We start from the raw sequence: 21811 nt of genomic DNA on the forward strand, positions 1-21811 counted from the left end.
GCTGTTGCGCGCGAGCTGCGCCGCGTCGGCGCCGTACAGCGTCGGCGCGAAGCCGCCGCCCAGTAGCTGTCGCAGCTGCGCGTGGTGCGCGCTGCTCGGGCTCAGCGCGAGGCTGCCGCCCATGACGTCGGCGTAGCCGCTAAACGTCTTGGTGAGCGACGTGGCGACAATGTCGGCGACGCCGAGCACGTCGACGTTGGCCGCGCTGCCGATGGTGTCGTCGACGACGACGACGAAGCCGTACCGGTCCGCGAGCCGACGGATGCGGTCCAGGTCGACGGTGCGAAGGAGCGGGTTCGACGCGCACTCGCACCACACGGCTTGAATGGGGGGCTCGCTGCTGCCTGCGGCCTTGGAGACCAGCAGGTGCTCAAACTGGTCCAGCTCGTCGTCGGTGCCGAAGCCGTAAAACGTGCAGGCCGTCGCAAAGTCCTCTTGGACCTTCAGCGTGAGCTCGTACGGGAAGCCGAACACGACCATCTGCGAGCCGGGCAGGCTGTTGAGCGCGGTGGTGCAGTTGTAGATGGCCGACATGCCGGTAGGGTACAGAAAGACGTCGTCGGGGCTGACAAGCTTCTTTCTCGGGCCGCCCACCGGCGCGCGGTCGAGGAGACTGGCGATACGCTGCTGAATCTCCATCTCCGCCTCCTCGTTTCTAGGAAGCGGCGTGTCATCCGGCGCAGCAACAGAGACGGAGTCCAGTCCGGGCAGCATATCCTGCGCGAGACGGGACGAGATGCCACAGCCCGTCAGCCGCCAGAAGATCATGGCATTCTTGGCCTCGTCAGCCGGGAAGAAGACGGCATGCAGCGTCATCGTGCCCGCGCGCGCCACGTCAAACGCAAACGACCGGACGGCGACGTGCTGCTCCGGGACGCCGGCCGAGCCGTCCGGAGGGGCGCACAGATAGGCCTCGCACGCAGCCGCGTAGCCGCGCGTCGGGAACAGCAGGCAGGCCTGCTTGTCGGCGCCAAACTTGTGGACGAGGACGGCGTGGGCCTGCGCAATGGCCGCGTGGAGGAACGACCGCGGGTAGCCTCCCTTTTGCGCGGTGCGGACGCGCGCCTCGCCGGCCGAGAAGTCGACCACGTCTCGCCACTTGGGCAGGTGCACCGACACGGCGTGCGGTCTATCCGGCACGCACTGTCCGAGGGACGGCGGCGGCGGCAGCGTTGAATATGCAGGCATGATGCAGGTTCTTGATCTTCTCTGGTAGCAGGGGAATAGAAGCAATAACAACCAAGAAAACAAGGTTTAAATGAAGCGTAAAAATTGTAGATTTATTGGAAAGGATATTTACTTTTTTAAAAATGTCCGTGTTATTTAAACTGGACAGGCCGGGGTCATAAGGAATGCCAAGAGAACCAGACCTTTGACCAAGGCAGGATGCAAATACCATGCTGGGGGCCCGAAAGCCGGGACCTTTGACGATCTAGGGCGTCACCCGTTTCGAAGCCCCTTGCCCTCTACGGATACGACCGAATTACTCATTCTAGGACCCATCACGGATATGTCGGAATCAGCTGGCTGAACGAAGACACCCACCTTCTTCCGGGGCCGCGATGCAAGTCATGCAGCTATCAGGGTCGCGTGGGTCAGCGTCGGCCGTGAACTCGTGGCTTGTCTTGATCGGGATCCAGGCTGAGCCTGCTCGGTCGAGTCAGATTCGAAAATTACGTTATATCCGCCCCGGCATGCATGTCGAGCTTGGGCGGCGCCAGGGACTATATCAATGCCGTGCAACAGGCTCTCATGGATGTAAGTAGGCCAAGTCGCAACTGTGTATTTGTCATTTCCGTGGCCGCAAATTCTAGAACAAGAAAAAACCAGTCCCCAATCTTCATAATGGCATATACGATATATGGTTACGAGGTGTGACTGAGAAGTCTTCACTTGGCTTGGAATGTCTTGCTGATCAAAGCCCAGGGTAACCCAAGGACTCGAATTCTGCGCATCATTGTAAGACGCGATTCTGCACTAAATCTCTCAACTGCATTTCTAATCGCATTCTCACTGCTAGGCACACTCACAAGACATCAAAATCAATCTGTCCGAGGTGGTACCGCGTCAAAACCTCAACAGAGATGCGTTGATCCAAAAGTTCCCGCGCAGCCGCGGCAAGATCCCGGCGCTCGAGGGCGACAACATCAAGCTGACCGAAGTACCGGCAATTGCCTATGTGAGAGAACTTGCGCCACAGTGCTTCCAACGTTTTGAGAAAAAATTGCCAACTTGCAACGCAGTTTCTGGCCAAGGCCAAGGCGGGCAGCCTGCTCGGGGACGGCTCGCTGGAGCAAGAGGCTGAGGTCCTGTCCTGGGTCAACTGGGCCAACCAAGAGATGCTCGTCATCATGAGCAAGTGGTAAGCAAATTTTTCTAGTCCCCAAGTCACTGTGCTAGGAATCATATCCTGAATTCTTCCCTTTCCATCCAGGTTTCTGCCGCTCATCCCCGGACTGGCCCGGCCCGCGCCGTACGACAAGGCCGCCATCGAGGCGGGCAAGGTCGCCACGCTGGCGTTCCTCGACCAGCACGAGACGGCCATGAAGGACAAGGAGTTTCTTGTCGGTAACGGCTTCACCCTGGCCGACATATTCGTCGCCATTTACATCTCGCGCGGGCTCGAGTGGATTCTCGGCGCCGAGTGGCGCCGGCAGCATCCGGCGACCATGAAGCACTTTCGCAAGGTCGCAGACTGGGAGCACTGCAAGGCGATTGTGCCCGTGTTTAAGCAGGTCGATGTGGAAGTGCCAAACGTCAACCCGTACGCTGCTTAGGTGTAAATGATGTATCAAATTCGAGGCTGTTTGAGGGGGGGTCATCCGGAGGGAAGTTTGATTCCGGGACATTGGGCGCGTCAACAAAATCACGCAGAACAAAAGTACGATACTATTCACAGAACTTGAACAAATGTTACATTCCATCCATTTCTGTTCTATTTCATATCTGCTTTTATTTCAGAGTGACCAGCTCCTCGGCGCTCGTGGGATGAATGGCGACACAGCTGTCAAAGTCGGCCTTTGTGGCGCCCATCTTGATGGCGACGCCAAAGCCCTGCAGCATCTCGCCGCTGCCGAGGCCCATAATGTGCAGGCCAACGACCTTTTCCTCGGGCCCGGTGGTGATGAGCTTGTAGCTGGTCGGGCCCTTGTCCTCCTGCTCCATCATGGCGTAGTACATGGCCGTGAAGCTCGTCTTGTAGACCTTGATATTGTCCTGGCCGTACTTTTCCACGGCCTGGGGCTCGGTGAGGCCGATGCTGCCGACCTCGGGGTGGGCGAACACGACCGAGGGTACGTTGACGTAGTCGAGCTTGGCCGTGGAGAATTGCGCGCCGCCAAACAGGCGGTGCGCGAGGCGGCGCCCAGCGGCAATGGCCACGGGCGTCAGCTCGACCTTGCCCGTGGCGTCGCCGAGGGCGTAAATGTTCTCGGTGCTGCTGTTCTGGTACTCGTCCACCTCGACGTAGCCCTTGTCGTTGATCTTGACACCGGCCTCCTCTAGACCAATGCCGCGCGTCTCGGGCGTGCGGCCCACAGCCCATATCAGGTGGTCGACGTCGCTGAGGGTCGTTTCCTTGCCCGAACCGTCCTTGTAGGTGACGGACAGCTTGCCGTTAGCGTCCTTTTCCACCTTTGTCGCCTGGCTCTGCTTGTGCAGGTGGACGCCAAGACGCTCGTACTCCTTGGTGACGGATTCCTGAATCATGGGGTCAAAGTTGCGGAGAAAGGTATTGCGGCGTATAAAGAGATGGGTCTCGGTGCCGAGAGCGTTGAACATGCCAGCAAACTCGACCGCAATGTAGCCGGCGCCGACGATGGCGACCTTTTTCGGCTGCGTCGCAATGTCGAAGAAGCCGTCCGAGTTGATGCCGAGCTCGGCGCCCGGGATGGAGGGGGGCGCGCTCGGGCGGCCGCCGACGGCGACGAGGATCTTCTTGGCGTTGACGAGGACCTTGGAGCCGTCGTCGAGGGTGACCTCGACCTGGTTCTTGGAGACGAGGCGGCCGCTGCCGTGGAGGTACTCGACCTTGTCGTTGCCGAGATTGCGCTCGTAGATGCCGTTGAGACGCTTGATGTAGGCGTCGCGCTTGTTCTTGAAGGTGGGCCAGTCAAAGGGGGCCGACTGCTGGACGGAGAAGCCGTAGGCCTTGGCGTCGTGGATGGTCTCGGCAATGGCGGCGGCGTTGAAAGTGACCTTTTTGGGGACACACCTAGGGGAAGTTGTTAGCGCTTGCTACGTCATGGAAATTGAGCGCATCATAGCAAGCAGTGCATACCCAACGTTGACACAGGTACCGCCGAGACGCTTGTTCTCAATGACCATGGCCTTAACGCCAAACTTGGAGCTGGCCATGCGGGCCGAGCCCAGGCCGCCGCTCCCGCCGCCGAGGACGAGGTAGTCGGTCTCTTTCACCGTGGGCGCCATGACAGGCGAGGTGGTGGACAGGTGTCGGGATAACGAAGCGATGCGCGGGGCAGCCGAGGTGAGGTGTGCAGAGGTGCGGGCGATGCGGGCGAGCGATTGCATGGAAGAAGCAGCTCCGATGGAGGAACTGAGGTGGAAATGATGTGTTTATAACACGAGGAGATGCTACAGGAAGGGTAAGAGAGGGGTGCTGGTGGGGGAGGGAATGACGTCTTTTATGGTGAGCGATGGAAGATGCATTTTGGAATCTTGTACATTAGCGTCGCCGGGTTTGGGGAGTCTGGTTGGCTGGTGAAGCTGAAGTGGGTGCGGGAAGAAACCGGTGCTGAATAATCTGCTATTGGAATACTCCGTACCTAACGCTTCCTAGCTAATATGGATTCAGACAAACGCGGCAAAAGAATCTCAAATTGCATGCTGAGCTAAATACGGAGTATAGAATGAATGCGCCAAAACTCCGCACCTGCATGCCAACCATTTGTAAGCCCTTCGGCCGAATCTTGAACGGCGTCTAGGATCGGAGCTTGTTAGCCCATGTTGCCTCTATTACACGATTCTCGAATAAACGATGATGTCAACACCACCAGACTAGCACCAAGCTTAAATTTCAGGCCATTCTTATTCACTAGCAGCTGTTGAGGGAGACATGACCATGGCCACGGCTCTGTGGCTGAGATGTGGCTGGTCACCACGGTGCGTACGAAGTCCCAAGAACACTTTCGTTGGCCTCGTCAAAACGATAAATGGATGATGATTAGATGAAATAGAAAACATAGTGTTACCATCAGCATGAAAAGTATAGATGAACTTTGATAATAAACCACTTGGACAACTCCACTATGCCACGGACAAACATTTGCTCTGTGGGCTGGGCCTGGCATGCGCCACATCCCTAGCAACTGGCCAGTAGCACAGCCACCCAACGTCCAAGCTATCTCCAGCCTCGCTCCAACCGCCAGAAGTTACATTGCCCTTACACCTCCTGCACAGCTCTCGCAGCTCCAGACGTCCCCGGCGCTCGACTTGCATGGCGCATTGCCGCCGTTTTTGATAACAATTGCAACCTAATTGACGCGCCGTCCCGACTGCGTCCTCCGAACCGCCTCATCCGACCGGCCCCTGATACGTCACCTGCAACCCCCCACCTCATCCAATTGTAGAGACAAGTCGTCAGCCCGACTGCAGCCCAACATGTCGGCCGACGCGGGCCCCAGTTCCGGTATTTGAACTCCTCAATCCATTCTCACGCCATCTCCCCGCACCATACTCACCATGTATTATTATCTAGCCGCCCAGCCGAACCTCAACCTGACCCCCGACGAGAAGCGAGTCTATGGCCAGCTCTTCCGCCAGGCAGACACCGACGCCGTCGGTGTCGTCACTGGCGACGTCGCCGTCACCTTTTTCGACAAGACCCGGCTTGATTCGCGCATATTAGGAGAGGTCTGTCTATTTTCTCCGTCTCTCCGCGACGACTTATCATCTATACCAGTAGAATATCCGCTGACCAAGCTGCCAATCAGATCTGGCAAATCGCCGACAAGGAGAACAGAGGCTTCCTCACGCCCACCGGCTTTGGCATCGTCTTGCGCCTCATCGGCCATGCACAGGCTGGATCTGAACCGACACGGGAGCTCGCATTGCTTCCTGGTCCGCTGCCCCGATTTGATGGCTTTCCGCTACCCGCCCTCACCTCTCCAATCACGGCCCAGCACTCAGGCACCCCGGCAGGGGCTCGCATCCCGCCTTTGACCCCCGACAAGATCACGCAATACAGAGCTCTCTTCGATCGCCAGCCTCTCCAAGGCGCCCTGCTCCCCGGAGACCAGGCCCGCTCCATCTTCGACCGATCCGGCCTGCCAAATGAGACTCTTGGCCGCATATGGGCTCTTGTCGACACCGAACAGCGCGGCGCGCTTTCTGCGCCCGAGTTCATTGTCGCCATGCACCTGCTCACGTCGACCAACTCTGGTGCTCTGCGCTCGCTACCCAATGTCCTGCCTCCTGCTATTCTCGAAGTCGCTGCTGGTCGTGGGCCCGCGAGACAGTCTCCGCGTACCAGCAATGCCGGCCTTCCTCGCCAGCTCACCGGCCAGCTTACCGGCCAGCAGCGCACCGCGAGTCCTCTCGGACCTGGTCCTCAGGCCGCCGGCGATTGGCTTGTTACTCCTGCTGACAAGGGTAGATTTGACCAGCTATATGCAACTCTAGACAAAACAAACAAGGGCTACATCACTGGCGAAGAGGCCGTTCCTTTCCTCAGCCAGTCCAACCTCTCCGAAGATGCCTTAGCCCAGGTCTGGGATCTCGCCGATGTCAACTCGCAAGGCCATTTGAGCCGCGACGAGTTTGCCGTCGCCATGTATCTCATCCGACAGCAGAGACTAAACCCGTCCACGCCACTGCCTTCCACGCTGCCACCGAACCTTGTTCCTCCTAGCTTGCGTAGCCAGTCACGCCAACGTCCTGCCGCATCACCGTTTGACCCGCCGCCTATGGACAGACCTGCTCCGCCGCAACCAAAATCTGCCATGGAGGACCTGTTTGGCCTCGACACGTCGCCCTTGCCCGCACCTCCCGCCCCGCGACAAGATCCCATGTCTACTGGCGGGTCTACAAACGACCCCTTTGCCGGCGGTCCCGGGAATGCGATGCCCGCTTCACCTACGCGCGGTAACACGTTCCAGGCATTTGTACCAAGCTCGTCCTTTGGTAGAGGCCTCACTGGCTCACCCGTCACATCTCAGCCCCCAGCCTCTGAAGATCTTTTAGCCGACAACAACCCGGAGGAAACAAGGAACATAACTGGTGAAAGCACCGAACTTGCCAATTTATCGAACCAGATCAGCACGCTGTCGACCCAGATGCAGGAGACGCAATCCAAGCGCACTGGTACTCAAAATGACTTGAATCAAACCAACACGCAGAAGCAAAACTTCCAGCAGAGACTCGCCCAGCTCCGCACGCTTTATGAAAAGGAAGCCCAGGATGCGCGCGCACTCGAGGAGCAGCTCCGAGCTTCCAGGACCGAAACGCAGAAGCTGCAAGGCGAATGCATGACCCTAGAGGGCAACTTGTCCGATGCCCAGGCCCAGCGCCAGCAGGTTTTGACTGCTCTGCAGTCCGATCAGCAGGAAAACACCAGTCTGCGTGAGCGTATTCGCGTGGCCAACGCCGAGCTCACACAGCTCAAGCCGCAAATCGAAAAGCTCAAAATGGAAGCTCGCCAGCAGAAAGGGCTGGTTGCTATCAACAAGAAGCAGCTTTTGACGACGGAAGGCGAGCGGGATAAACTAAAGACGGAAGCAGCGGATCTCGGCAGAGCGTCGGGCGAGGAGACGTCTCGTGGACTAGAGTCCAGCTCTGTGCCGGAAGCGCCTGGCGGCAGTGTCATCAGCCCTGCGCTCTCGACAGCGAGTGGAAACAACCCTTTCTTCAAGCGCACTGCTAGTACCGACATTATGGGCGTCTTTGCCAGTCCTTCCGGCACCGACGAGATATTCGGACCTTCTGGTGGTACGCCCGGCCCGACCCCTGCCCCATTCCGGCCGCAGACCACGGGAAACTCGGCTACGAGTGCGTCTGGACCGACCCCAGCTCCATTCCGGCCTCAGACCACGGGAACCTCCACCACGAGCGCTGGATCCTCTTACGCAACACCACCAAGCTCGACACCTGTCTTGAGCCGTGCGACAACTCTCCGCGCCGACAACCCACCTCCTCCACCAGAGTCGCGCCAGATTAGCTCGAGCTTCCTGCCTTTTGGCGGTCAGAGTGAGTCTGTCTCATCTTCTCGTCAAGTCTCACCACCGGCTTCGCGCGCCGACGGCTCATTTGCCGACGGACCGAGTGCTGCTAGCAAGGCAACCGAAGAGGGCAGCAATGAGGATGCTGCCAAGACCCCTACTACTAGCGATAGCCAGGCCATCGCAAGCCCCAGCAAGGAAAAGGCGGCACCATTCGGTGACGACAAGGACAAGGCCAAGGCAGACTTTGACAGTGCCTTTGCCTCCTTTACTTCCTCCAAGTCTACTGCCAGTGCGGATACCGCTGCACCGAAAACCAAGTCGGTTTTTGACACTGAATTTCCCCCAATCTCTGAAATTGAGCGTGATGATGAGTCTGACTCTGAGAGCGAGCAGGGCGGCTTTGACGACGATTTCGCCCCCCACTCACCCCAGCGTAACAGGACTGCACCAAAGGCGGCTTCTCCCGTCGCTGAAACAACCGAGAAGTCTGTTGAAGCTCCCAAAGAGGCGAAGCCCATCTCTCCAGCCACTGTACCCGCTCCCGTTACTGCTCAAGGCTCATCTCTGGATGACATTTTTTGGTCCGTCTGCTCCCAGCACCAGCGCCGCGGCGCCCGTCCCAGCTGTACCACCCAAGGGTGTCTTTGACGACCTAGACGACGACTTTGACGGATTAGAGGAAGCCAAGGAAGGCTCTGCCGATGACGACTTCGCCAACATTTCACGCTCCGGCTTTGAGGACTATAATGCCATGTTTGACAGCCCGCCTGCGAGCCAGCTCAAGGGCGACCACGGCGCCTTTGGCAACGAGAGCAGCTTTGACTTTATCCCGTCCAACCCGGCCGGTGCCGAGTCGTCCAAGGGCGGCACCGGCGCTGGCGGCGCTGAGTCGCACGACTGGGACGCCATCTTTTCCGGCCTCGACACGGCTGACCCTGTTGGCAGCACGGCCGCCGACACGACCAAGGACGAGAGCAAGGCGCCAACGGGGCGTCCCGCTGCTGTCGGCCGCGCGCTCACGGACAAGGGTGTGCACGACGATCCGATCCTCAAGAGCCTCACCAGTATGGGCTACGCGCGGTCCGATGCCCTCGCCGCTCTGGAAAAGTACGACTACGACTTGGAGAGGGTACGTACAACTACCGCTGCTGCTTGCGTCCCTCCACTAACATGACTACACAGGCCGCCAACCATCTCGCCAGCAAATCGTAGGCGTCCTTGGCCTACACCATGAGACACCCCAAGGCTCGCCGAAGGGTTTACAAAGTATAAAGGAGTGGCTCAAGCACATGTTCTTTTTGTACAGACGGAAAGGGACCATGCCTCGATAATACAGTATCGGACTCGAGGAGAACGAACCGTTACTCTCATTCACATGTTTTTCTCTTGTCACTCTTCTTCTACATGGAGTTGTTTGAGGTCCCTCATTTGCACCTGGTTTTATATAGTCAGTTAACATTGTAGTAATTTGTAACTCTTACCATCAACATATGAAGCTCCTCTAACTAATAACCGTTGTAAAAAGAACGCTATATCCCAGCCACCGTTTTTCATCATGTCACGACGTTGCTTCGAAATGCGGTATTGCATGCCCAAACCATCTCTCCATTGACGGCGACCCTCATCATACAAGCTTTCCCTCGGCGCGCCGGTTTACCTTCCTTCTTTCTACTTGATCCTCGCCATGATCGTTTCCGGCCCGCGCACGACCTCGATCTGCGCGGCGCGGGCCTTGACGGCGTTGAGCATGCTCCTCTCAAAGTCGTCCCTGCTCCTGAGGACGGCCTCGACCCAGCTAATCTGCAGGTCCCAGTACCTGGCCTTGACGGCGGCGAACTCGTCGGGCACGGCGGCGCGGTCGGCCGACAGCAGGGCGAGGAAGCCCTCGGTGACGCGCCAGGTCTGCTTGATGGAGGCGCCGACGTCTGCGTTGTCGAGGCTGCCAAAGTACTCAAACGCGGTGGCAATGTCGTTGAAGAGCTTGTCGCGAAAGGGGTCGGCGCGGCGGAGCTTGCAGCCCTTGTTGCGGACGCTCGACAGGTAGCGGACGAGCAGCTCGTCGGCAAAGATTTCGATGAAGATGTCGACGAGGGAGTGGTGGAGCACGGCGCGGTAGTCGCCGACGTACTCGTCGAGGGTGACGACCATTTGCTTCATGGCCGTGGCGGGGTACCACCGGGGCGTGAAGAAGTCGGGCATGACGGCGCGGAAGTCGACGGCGAAGACGAGCTGCGCAAACTTGTTGATGCACCACGTGCTGCAGTCGACGTAGCCGTCGCGCAGCGCCGCCAGCTCCGTCTCGACCCGCTCGAGGTACTGCGGCATGACGTGCGGTTCAAAGTGGGCGCGGAAGCTCGAGAGGTAGCCGAGGCGCGGGGCGCCCGTCGTCTCGTCCTCGCCGTCGTCGATGCACGCAATCTGGTCGTTGGCCGTCGCCACGAGCCAGTCCTGGAGCGCCTGGAAGCCCTCGAGCTCGGGGACCTTGCCCGACTCGTAGCGGAGGGCCTCGTCCTCGAGCATGCGCTGCTGCTGCTGCTGGCGGGCGCGCAGGCGCGCAAACATGCAGTCGACGACGCCCTCGACAACGTCGGCGCGCTGCGAGCCGGCCGCCGCGTCGACCTGCTCGCGCAGCATGCGCCAGAGCGCCGTCAGGTTCTTGGTGCGAAAGTAGCCGTACTCGTCCGTGTCGAGATTGCTGCCCTCGCTGTTGCGGTCCGCAAAGTCGCGCGCCTCCTGCGCAAAGATGCGCTCGATCCACTCGTCGAGGAACCGGATGATGAGCTGCCGGAAGTCGCGCACCAGCTCCGCCTCGCGATTGTCAATCACGTGCGGCGCGAGCGAGTCCTGCGCATATCCCATCTTGGCCATCTTGCGGTAGTACTTTTCGGGAAAGCCCACAATCTCGAGCGTGTGCGCCGACGAGGCTTCCGGGTCGTCCACCATGCCGACGAGGAAGTCGTGCATGAGCACGTGGTAAATGTCGGCGTAGACCTTGCCAATCTTCCAGCGCTTCGGCATGAGCGGCGTCATGCCGACGCGCACCGCGTTTAGGTCGTTGAAGAACCACGCCATGATCTTGTCCAGCCGCTTCGGGTCGTCGAGAAACTCCTCGCGGGCCGTCTCAAACTGCTGCTCGGCGCCGAGCTTGATGGCGGCGAGAAACTTGTCCTTGTAGCCACGGACCTGCTTCGCGCCGTCGGCGATACCCTGGAAGCGGGCGGCCATGTCCCTGTGATCCCGCAGCGCGTCCTGCAGCGCGCGCACGCGTCGGTCGCTGCGCTCCTCCGCCTCCATAATCACCGCGAAGCGCACCACCAGCCCGTTATTATCGTTCAGCACCAGGTTGATCAGGTTCATTGCCAGCAGGCCGACATGCTCGTCAAACCAGTCCACCACGTCGTCCAGCCGGGCAAAGTAGTCCTCCAGCGTCGCTTCCAGGCTCGGATCGTCCGCGCGCTGAATCTGCTCCATGGCGTCATCGCGGAGATTGCGCAGCCGCGTAATCTCGTAGTGACACGGCAGAAGGTTCGGCATCCTTTCCTGGTCCTCGTCGTCGGCGCGCAGCATATCCTCGACCACGCTCACGCGTGCGTCAAACGTCTCCAGGTTGCGCCGCATCGTCTCGACGGCAGCAAAGTGGCGATGCGCCTGCGAGGCCAGGTTGATGCTCGCAAAGTCGCGGATCATGGTCTGCGACTCGGAGCACAGCCGATCGATGCGGGCCATCTCGTCCTTGATGAGCTGCACCGTGCGCTGGCCATCGGCGAGGCCGGCCATGCCCGATTGCGTGCGCTCGAGCTGCTCACGCAGGCCGCTGCGCAGCTGCCCGTCGACGGCGCCCTTTTTGCGCGCGAATTCGTGCTTGAGGCTGGGAATCTTGTCGAGGTCGTCGGCGTGTCGGAGTAGCTCAGCGAGCTTGGGCACGGGTGCGTCGTCCATTCTGGCGGTGGTCGTGGTTTGTTATGGTTGTGTAGGGATGGCGGGCAGAGAGGCTGCAGCACGGGGTCAATCAGACCATGATGCGGGGCGTCGAGGAGCCAGTCGAGTGCACCAGTTGCTGTGCTGGTGTGTCGGAAAGTGGTTTCAAGCGGTTGCTGATTTCAATTGTTCTCGTTATGTCGTGAGTAATCGAGGTTCCCGCCCCCTTGGATGAATGAAGTGGTTGAAGTTGGGTGGCCTCCAGCCACAGCTTGCCCACGCCAGACCAGCCAATGGCCTGTGGGGTTGCCGCCCCGCTGAAACGCGGTGCCGCAAGAATGGCGGCTGTTACGGGCGGCTGCGAGCTGCGTCTGCATCAAACAACCGCTCGGCGTCCATGGATACTCGCCAAATAATAAAAACAAGTTACCAAGGTGAGGTGCTGCGGGCACAAAGTCACGGTCGCCGCGCTGCTCCACGACGTCGGGCCGTGAGTACCCCCCCCCCTACTAGGATCCCTTGCTACTGCGCTGCTTGGGACTCTGTACCGCACTTTGACGGGAAGCGCATTTATTTGTCTGGTGCTGCTCATAAAAACACGACGGGATGCGAGATGGCTGCTCCATCTAAGTAAATAGTGGTGGGACATCGATTGCAGTAGTATAAGCAGTTCAAGTCCTGATACTACCAAAGGAAAAAATATATGTATCCCGTTTTGGATAGTACAAGTTCAAGTATAATATTGTAAGAGGAAAAAGGATAAAAAACACTCAAAGTCTATAAAGTACACATCATCCATCCAGCCAGCCAGCTGTCCTTGGTCCAGCTCATTCCTCCTAAAGCTTACATCATTTTAGTTTCATCCCCTCGCAAAGGCCATGCTCGTAGCAAAAAAGGAAACCGAAAATAGGAATAGGCTTCAAACATTCCCCGAAATGAATAAAAAAAATGATCATCGCAGTGGTCCTGCACAAGAGTGCAGAAACACGGATATCACAAAGCAAACCAATAAAATAACTCCGAAATGTTCGCCGATTTTTTTGTATACCGCAGTCTTTTGTCCCCTTGCCGATTTATATGTACACAAATGTCGTCTTGGCGTCCATGTTTGGTCGATTGCTGATTAGGAGAAATATTTCACCATGGCCTTGCTAAGGCTGATAAAGTCGACCGGTTTCGTTACGTAGTCGCTGAACCCGGCCGCCGTGCACTTGTCAGCCACAACCGACATAACATTGGCCGACAACGCAATCACCGGCAGCCGTTCAAAGCCATTCTTGTCCTCCCACGCGCGAATGTCGAGGCACGTCTCGTAGCCGTCCTTGTGCGGCATTTGAATATCGCACTGCATCTGTTAGCCTCAACCTTGCAACCGCTCAACAATATACGTACAAGAATCAGCGAGTAGTAATTGTGAGGCTTGCTAAACACAAGCTCCGTGCACTCGATTCCGTCTTCGGCAATCTCCACCTCGACGCCAATCTTTTCAAGGTACTTGGTAAGAACCTTTTGGTTGATCTTGTTGTCCTCGACCACCAGCACCTTGTAGCCTTTGTGCCCCATTCGCATCGACATTTCGTTATAGCTCGCTTTCTGCTTCTCAACAAGCTGCTGCGCATTGGATCGGTTCCAGTCTGTACTCAAGTCCCGTCGCTTGTCCGGGTCAAAGATCACGGCAAAGCGCGACGGCTTCACGGGCTTGTAGATGAAGTTGACAGAGTTGCTGGCCAGGGTCTGCTCCGTCTTGGTGCCTACTGCAGCCTTCATCACGGCTGTGCGCTGCAACGAGTCGGATAGAATCACAATGACAGTCTTTTCCACCGTTTGAAATGTCGTGATTTCTTCCAAGAAAGCTAGAATAGCGTCCGCAGAACCCAAGTTGATGACAATGTGGCTGAATGTGACGGGATCATCGCCACCAATTAAATGGTGGGCCTCTTCAGTGGTGCGGAGGGCAGTGATTTCGTGCGGCACATCCTTGGGCAACGTCATCTCAATGTGTTGTACTGTTGCTTCGCGGCTGTGGTATTGAGGGCAGATGATGAGGATCGAGTAAACAGGAGGCGGCGCAATGCCAGTTGGTCGTGGTCGTCCATGGTGATCGGGGGTTGCGCTTCGCCCAGGCGAGTCGCGACCGGGAATCTCCAACCTCATCTGGCTCATATCATGGCCGCTGGCTTTGGCAGCCTCGCTGAAGCGAGCAAGGCCAGGATTGACGCCGACAAGGGGACCGGAGGCGACTGCGCTCGCAGCCGGTTTGGAGAGGCCACTCGAACGAGGGCTGCCGCTACGGGCTAGAAGTGAGGCAGACGCACTTTCGCCAGGACTCGGATCATCGGTACTGCGACGTTTCAATGTAGCCGAGAGCTGTGGAGATCCTCTAAATCCACCATCGGACTCATGACGCGAAAATGTCGATATTGTCGAGCCAGGACTATGAGGGAGATTCGGCTGGTCAACGGATGTCGGCAGGCCGAATCGTGCCGTAAATGTAAATGTTGACCCTTCACCGGGAATCGCGGTGCCCTCCAACCTGCCGCCGTGCAGCTCAACAAGCTGCCTGGAGATAACGAGACCCAAACCACTGCCGCCGTGCTGTCGCGTGCTGCTTCCGTCAATCTGACTAAACGGCTTGAATATTAATTCTGCTTCCTGCTGGGAAAAGCCGCGTCCAGTATCGGTAATGGAGAATTCCAGCATCATTTCGTGCTCGCCCGTCAGTCCATTCATGTCAGTATGAATCCTGCAGCGACTAAAAACCTCCCCAATCTCGGTGAATTTTATGGCGTTTCCGACAACATTGAGAAGAACCTGTCGAATCCGAATCTTGTCGCCCTTAACCCACAATGGTACATCGGCTTCGACGAGGTAGTTGAGTTCCAGACCCTTGCCGATGGCCATGGTGGACACGAGCTCGTTGACATCCTCCATGATGGACCGCGGCCGGAACCATTCAAAGTTGAGCTTCATCATACCGGCATCGGCCTTGGACAAGTCGAGAATGTCGTTAATAATCATGATGAGACTATTGGCGCTAGTTTGTATGGTGGTTGTGTAATCGCGCTGCTCCTCGTCCAGCGTCGTATCCTGCAAGAAGCTGGCCATGCCCGAGATACCGATGAGCGGTGTTCGTATTTCGTGGGACATGTTGCTGAGAAATCTGCCTTTGGATTCCATGGCCTCTTTAAGCTTGGCCTCGAGGAGCTTGTGATCATTAATATCCGTCGCCGATCCAAAGTAAGAGCTGGCACCACTTCCAAAGTCAATTGTGTCAATCTCAACACAGCGGATCAGATGCCAGCGGTAATCTCCTTTTTTGGAAAGTAGTCGCAATTCCATGGTGTACGATACTCTACCACTGGTGTCGGTGCCGATTCTAACGATGCCCTTTCTTGCGAGCTCGGCCAGAGTCGCCCGTGGCATTTGATAGGTGGAGCTAGTAGCCGTACTTCTATGCCCGAATCGGACAGACCTTGAAACCGCCGCACTTCCTCTGCTGGCTCCTTTCTGTGGATGATTTTCAGAAGAAGGCCGGGTGAAGGGGATACAGCACTTTTCCAAGTCATCGCCATGCACAAAATCCATAAAGCCGAGTCCAAGAGCGTCTTCGAAGCTCTGTCCTGTGTAGGAGAGCCACTGCTCATTGGCAAACGTGACACCATCGTCTCTCGTAGCCGTAAAGATAATTTGTGGGATAAGATTTGCGAGCAATCTGTGTTTGGCTTCAGAGGCTTCAATCTCCTCCTGGCGTGCAGCCTTGAGTTCCGCGATGTGTTGGTCGTGGATGTCCATATATGAGCCAAGGAATTGCATAATGACACCTCTCTTGTCCTTGGAGGCAACCGCCCGGGCATAGAACCAGCGGTACGCGCCGTCAAATCGCTTAATACGAACAGTGCGCGAGAATTGATCCCCTGTTCGAAGAGAGTGCCCCCAGTCCTTGAGATATTCGTCGCGGTCATCAGGATGAAGGCTTTTCCAGGGGTCGGCGGTAAGATCGTTGACTGTCTGCCCACGGTATGACAGGTAACGGCTATTGACCCAAACAATCTCGCCGGTCTGGGGCAGCGAAACGAAGACGTGGGCGGGAAGGGAATCCAGAATGAGGCTCTTCAGTCTGTCTGATGGAGGCGGCATGTCACCTGCGGTCGAGGAAATAACCGACATGCTACGCGGTACGCCTGAGACGAGCGGTGTGGGTGGCGGTCGGCTCATCAAGCTTGAGCTGGGCGGCAGAGATTGGAAGGTGGAAGCAAAGTCGGCGCCATAGCTATGGAGCATGGTATGCGGGTGGCGTTGGTGATGATGCTGCGATACACGTCTCTCCATTTCGAGTCTTTCCTCGACGCTAGAAGAGACTGATACCTCGCCGATCTCGAAGAGCGGCTCGTTGCTGCTTGTCAAACGAAGATCTCTATGTTGTGCTGCGACACCTTCTTCAGGCCCATCAGGCGCCGTTTCAGACTCTTCTGTGGCATCGTGCATGACACTGCTATTTGTAAGCCGCAAGGATCTCTTATCACCTGACGGGGTTTCCACAGAGTAAGATTTGGCTCTCTGCAGCCCTGTAGCGGCTTCTTGCCTACCAGCTGCCGTCGACTTGAGGCTGAAGTAGCTGTCCCCGCCTGAAAGAGCGGCTGGACTGGGCACGGGCTGGCGTTTCCAGCCTGGTGTACCAATTGGAGAGTCAGCAGCACTCCTTGAAACGGCCGAGTAGTCGCTAGGGCTGGTTATGCTTCCAGATGATCGTGGTTGTAGAATATCGGCTGCAGCCAGGGCAGCGGTACTCTCATACGAGCGTCCGTAGGGCGCAACGGCGCCAAAGCCGGTGGTGGGAGGGCGCCGCCTTTGAAGGCCTGCAAGCTCCGTCTCGAGATTTGTGTAGTGTCGAGCCAGAGAGAAGGAAGTGGCCATGTGAGGTGAAAGGTGCTCTAGCGACTTGCGCAAGCTAGGCGGGTACGGCGTAACGGTACTCAAGATGGACAGAATGGCGATGGGTGCGGGCTTGTTCTTTTTGGCATCGGTAGCAGGGGTTTGGGGGCTGTCGGGCTTTTGGCCCTGTAATTTCTGTTCCATGTTGGTCGCGTCGAGTTTAAACGGCCGCGTTTGCCTTGACTGCAGAACATGAGTAAGGGGGACATGAATAACAGTCCACGAGTTGTCTAAGCCAATGGCTGCGGGCGGTCGCATGTCGTTATAGTCGGCAGCACCGGCTGCAGGGTTAAAGGATCCTTCGTCCACGGTGGCCTCGGCAAAGAAGGGATTCTCAGCGGTGTCGGAGCGAACGGCAGGCGATGGGGCGGGTGACTGTGCCCAGGGTGAGGCCGCGATTTGTTCATATTCTTCATATCTGGGAGTAGAAGGCTGAGTCTCGTCGTCCTCGCGATCTATGCCAGGCTGTTTGCCCTTGCCAGAAGGCTTGAAGGCGGCGGCAGGTAGCATGGAAGAAAGCTTGTTTAATGATTCCGAGGAATGTATCTTGGCCTTTTTGAGCGAATCGGCAGCTGCCATTCTGGAGGCATCTTCTTTCTCGTCATCTGGGGCAAGATATGGGTACGACCTTGTTAGTGTAACAGCGCCGCCTCGTTCGAGGACTCTGACGACGCCAGCGTGGTCGATGAGCGGATCAGCCTCGAAATCGAGGGCCTGCAGAACGGAGTGGACTCTGCCTTGGCCCTCATAGCGTGCGAGGAAGGGAATCTCCCAGCTTGGAATAGTGGGGTCGTCTTGAGCTTGAGCGTCATGCTGTTCCAGCTTGGATTTGTCGAGACGGGTACCGGACCGCAAGACTCTCGAGGGAAATGGCGCCGAGGTTTTACTTCGCGACAAATGAGTAGGCCGACGGGGTGCTGTCGGTGAAGGGTCATTTTGCTCTTCGTAGCTGGTAAAAGAATGGCGACTGCTAAGGCCAGGGCGAAAGGGGGACCCTGCTGGCGATGTGAGATCGTTGAGCGAAAACAAGGTATCTGCGGCATCAGCATCGCTGCTTTGCACGGCGCTGCTGCCCTTGGCCATGTAACCGACACTGAGCTCGTCTTCCTGGTGTTCATTATAGGTAGCTTTTTGACCCCAAGGGACATTTTCTAAATCTGCAGCATCAGCAGGCACAGACAGGGTTACGCGCTCGGCCTGGAAGACATCTGTCATTATCTGGACAACGGTATTCCACCAGGCGTCTAAGCCTGGTTCGGATGAAAGCAACAAAGAGAGGTTGTACAGATCGGGACTGGGATAGTCATAATTCTCGGCCATGGGAGTACCGGCTGGGTTGAAGGAAAAGGCGGATGCTGGCGTCGAGGATTCGGAGAGGACGCGTTCTAGGACGGCCCTGGGTTCGTTAGGTGGTATAGCGATGTTGATGCGAGAGGTCGGGTTAGCCATGTTGGCGAATGTATGACCGGGGCCAAAAGCGCCTGGGGTAGAGGCCATCCTGGGAAAGGGATAAGAAGGTGTGCGGGCGAGCAGGGCGGGTGTTATGGCACCGCGGACGGTGTTGCCCGATTCCGTAGACGATGTGTTGAGGTTGGAGACGCTGGGCGGTGAAAGCCCGGGTTCTTCTCGAATGGGGACGACACGGATCTTGTCGACGGCGGGTGTGGTAGGTAACAAGCCTCTAGCCTGGAGTTCGCGGCGCTCGAGATCGCGAGCAAGCTTTTCTCGGTATTCGTTGAGTTGGAGCTGATGTGGGGAGATGGAAGCGGCCAATGGAGGACCGTCGACGGCCACATGACCGTCAAATGCGCCATCCGTGTCGGCGACTGCGACGGTATCGGACGGATCGGCAGCATCGGCATCTGGACCGGCGTGGCGGGCATTGATAGCCATGGCGCGAGCGGCGGCTTCGGTGGCAGCCGAGAGCGGATAGCTGGAACGTCGCGATGACATTGTCGTCGGGTCAGGGCCATGCGCAGGGGCACTCGGGGCACCGTCAACACTCATTTGTCCATCTCTCGACAGGCTGGTTAGCAGCGGGGGAAGGGGCTTTGCGAGCAGCCCGTTGAGCAAGTAGGTGGTGATGCGTCCACGCTGTTGTCGAGTGTCAGAGCCGGGCGGCGACGGACGGTAGCCTGCAATGACGTGCGGTTGCAGGATGGCGGCCGTGAATGGCAAACACGGGAAGAAGGAGTCAAGATACTCGACAACCAAACCTTGGTATGAGACAAGGCGACCAAGCCAGGGACAGCAGTGATGGTCGAGCCAGAGCAGCCTGTTGGCCGTTGCCGAAAGAAAGCGTGGTGGCTGCTGCTTGGCGTTGCTAGTCGAGGGAAGCTTGTACCGCGTGGCGAGTGCTCCAAGCAGCAGCGCTGGAGGGTGGGGGGGGGTATCTGAGTTGTTGTACAAAGGGGCGCGTTTAGTAAGAAGAGGTGTAGCCAAGGGGAGAGCTGCTGGTTCTTTCGAGGGAATGGGAGTGAGAAGAGAGGCTGAAGAGGGCTTGTTGCAATTAACGTTAGTGAGAGTAAAACGGGTGTGCGGCGTGGTTTGGAAACGGCCGTGGCCAAAGTGGAGGCAGAGCAGACAATATGTGGGAGAAACTGAACTGTGGCCACGGGGCGAGCAGAGAGGGACCCGGAGGAAGACAACGGACGATGGAAGACGGGTGAAAATGGGAGAGGGCGGCCAGTCGATGGTGAGATGGTGGAATTGTGGATGGCAAAAAGGGCAGAATAGTAACGGTATTGGCAGCAGATGCCAGAGTGCCAGTAGTAGTCTCAGTACTTGAGTGTACTAGGTAGGTTGGTAGGTAGGCTAGAGGGAGGTAGGTACGGATTAGTTAGTGCAAAAGAGGTTGGCGGTGCGCTAATAAAGTGGAGGTGGAGAGGCCGGCTGCCACCTATAACACGCGTTGGAGCCCCTTCCTTGCTGCTCCCTGTCCTGAGGCAGGCGTAATAACTACATCTCCTCGAGGCCAGTCTGTAACGATATCTATCGCATCAGCTCGCCAGCCAGTCTCTCTTCTCTTTTTCCCATCTCAACCGCAAATCTCCCTCTTGTGCAAAATCACACCCTATTACTCTACTTTCCTCTCCCCGTCTCTTCCACATTTTTTCTTCCTTCCGCAAGCCACCACTGTGGTTCCAGTGGGGTGAAAGCTGGAATTTATTACCCCAGCACCTGCAGCGGCGCGTGCCCATGACGTAGGTACCGACGTCAAAAAGTGCGACACGCCTTCAGCCACTGGAAAACGCCTCGTCGACGCCACAACGCCTCCAACGCCTCCAACGCCCCCAAGAGAGCTTTCGTGTCCAAAACGGCGGGAGTTCTTGACCGAATATTCAACAAGGCTCGCATCCCATCAGCACATATCGACTTGTCTGTCCATAACTAAATCTTAAATCTCCTTTTTTAGCCCTGTCTCTTCCACTATTTCTCATTCCATTTCTATTTTCCTTTTTCCTTTTGATCCATCAACCTGGGCGCGCCTAGTTCCCACACTGTCTCGGCCACCAACAGCCCACCGCTCCAAATTTGCGGTTCCTACCAAACTGACTAGCTACTCATGAGCATCCATATCATACACCCGTCGTCGTCGTTTCATTCGACCCTATTTCTTCGTACCTGCTAGCGCCAGATCTCTCGTCAAGACTATCCATCCATCTACATAGTCTACCTCGCATGGGCACTCCTGACTCGTTTCGACGCGGATACGGTCTTAATATTGCTCTCTTCCATGCATTGTTTCGCCTTTTTTTTGGTCCCTATTTTTGGTACCTTTTTTTTTTCACCGACGTCATAAGACAACGTCATCGTGCCCCGAGCTTCGTATGGTGTGTGCCAGACGCGGACATGGCTCAACAAGGGTCGACAACACCGAGTTGTCATCCGTTTGCCATGTCAAATCATCACCACTGACCACCACCACCATCACCACACCACATCACATCAGTTATCACTCTCCTTGTTTCTCTTGTCTCTCTATTTATTGCAACATTTTGATGCGCCAATGCTACCCTTCATCTCCCTGATGCCCAACCAGCGCCACTTTTTCCGCCTTGCCTTCCCCCCCTGGCGCTCCCCTGCGGCCCAAGCATCCGGGCCAACCACCCACCTAAAAAAAAAAACATTGCCGCTCAGAAGCCGAAGCTGTCTTTGCTTCGTCGTGCCCGTTCAACTCACCGAATCTGACCACACCCTTCGCCTAGCCTTGCCCAGTTTCAATAGCCTTTCAACTTAGCAACCTAAACCGAGCCCTTGGGACGGACCCTCGGGACGGACGCTTGGCTTGACACGGAGGCCGGCCTCGACAATCCGCTTTCGGCGTCTCTGGCTGTACCACAACCATAACTAGTGCCCACGCACACTGAAGCTATTCCCGAGACTACCAGTGTATCACCACATAACGCCTCGCGCCATCCTGTGTAACGACGGTATCTGGGATATCACATCACAGCCCTCCAGTCGCCCTAATCTGGCAACTTCAACCGTCTGGAGTAAGTAAGCCGTCGCCAGCGTGCCGTCACACAGCCAAAGATGTCACCACCTGCATCATTTCTCAAGCCCAAGATGTATTACCACTCATGTACAGAGAGGAAAATCAATAACCGTATATCGAACACCTGCCACACATCTCCGCTCCGGTCGCACTGCATTACTTTCTGCAATATAAATAAAGGAAATACTAAAGCTACATCGATTGCATGAAAACCCCGGCACCAGAAATGCAATAACCCGCCGTCGCATTCAAGAGCCCTGTTGCCTTTCCAACCACTGACCGACCC

The 21811-nt window shown here is 56.9% G+C and overlaps 5 protein-coding genes across 5 annotated transcripts; 2 read left to right on the forward strand and 3 right to left on the reverse strand.

The window, feature by feature from the left end:
- Positions 1–1752: 1752 nt before the first annotated feature.
- Positions 1753–2777, forward strand: CCM_09200 (glutathione-S-transferase theta, putative; the record flags this gene model as incomplete). Its single annotated transcript, XM_006674334.1, has 4 exons — positions 1753–1758; positions 2021–2179; positions 2244–2362; positions 2435–2777. The coding sequence occupies 4 exons, from the start codon at positions 1753–1755 to the stop codon at positions 2775–2777; spliced, it is 627 nt and encodes a 208-aa protein (XP_006674397.1).
- A 175-nt stretch (positions 2778–2952) lies between these two features.
- Positions 2953–4844, reverse strand: CCM_09201 (glutathione reductase; the record flags this gene model as incomplete). Its single annotated transcript, XM_006674335.1, has 3 exons — positions 2953–4213; positions 4280–4541; positions 4790–4844. 3 exons carry the CDS (start codon positions 4842–4844, stop codon positions 2953–2955), a joined length of 1578 nt encoding a protein of 525 aa, XP_006674398.1.
- Positions 4845–5619: 775 nt separating this feature from the next.
- Positions 5620–9389, forward strand: CCM_09202 (EF hand domain protein; the record flags this gene model as incomplete). The annotated part of the gene is made up of 5 exons (XM_006674336.1): positions 5620–5647; positions 5717–5871; positions 5952–8662; positions 8781–9306; positions 9360–9389. The coding sequence occupies 5 exons, from the start codon at positions 5620–5622 to the stop codon at positions 9387–9389; spliced, it is 3450 nt and encodes a 1149-aa protein (XP_006674399.1).
- Positions 9390–9845: 456 nt separating this feature from the next.
- On the reverse strand, positions 9846–12116 carry CCM_09203 (exocyst complex component Sec6; the record flags this gene model as incomplete). The annotated part of the gene is made up of 1 exon (XM_006674337.1): positions 9846–12116. One exon carries the CDS (start codon positions 12114–12116, stop codon positions 9846–9848), a length of 2271 nt encoding a protein of 756 aa, XP_006674400.1.
- A 1102-nt stretch (positions 12117–13218) lies between these two features.
- On the reverse strand, positions 13219–20137 carry CCM_09204 (autoinducer 2 sensor kinase/phosphatase luxQ; the record flags this gene model as incomplete). Its single annotated transcript, XM_006674338.1, has 4 exons — positions 13219–13416; positions 13488–19526; positions 19681–19820; positions 20113–20137. The coding sequence occupies 4 exons, from the start codon at positions 20135–20137 to the stop codon at positions 13219–13221; spliced, it is 6402 nt and encodes a 2133-aa protein (XP_006674401.1).
- Positions 20138–21811: the final 1674 nt, after the last annotated feature.

This window comes from Cordyceps militaris, assembly GCF_000225605.1.
Source record: "Cordyceps militaris CM01 unplaced genomic scaffold CCM_S00008, whole genome shotgun sequence".
Lineage (NCBI taxonomy): Eukaryota > Fungi > Ascomycota > Sordariomycetes > Hypocreales > Cordycipitaceae > Cordyceps > Cordyceps militaris.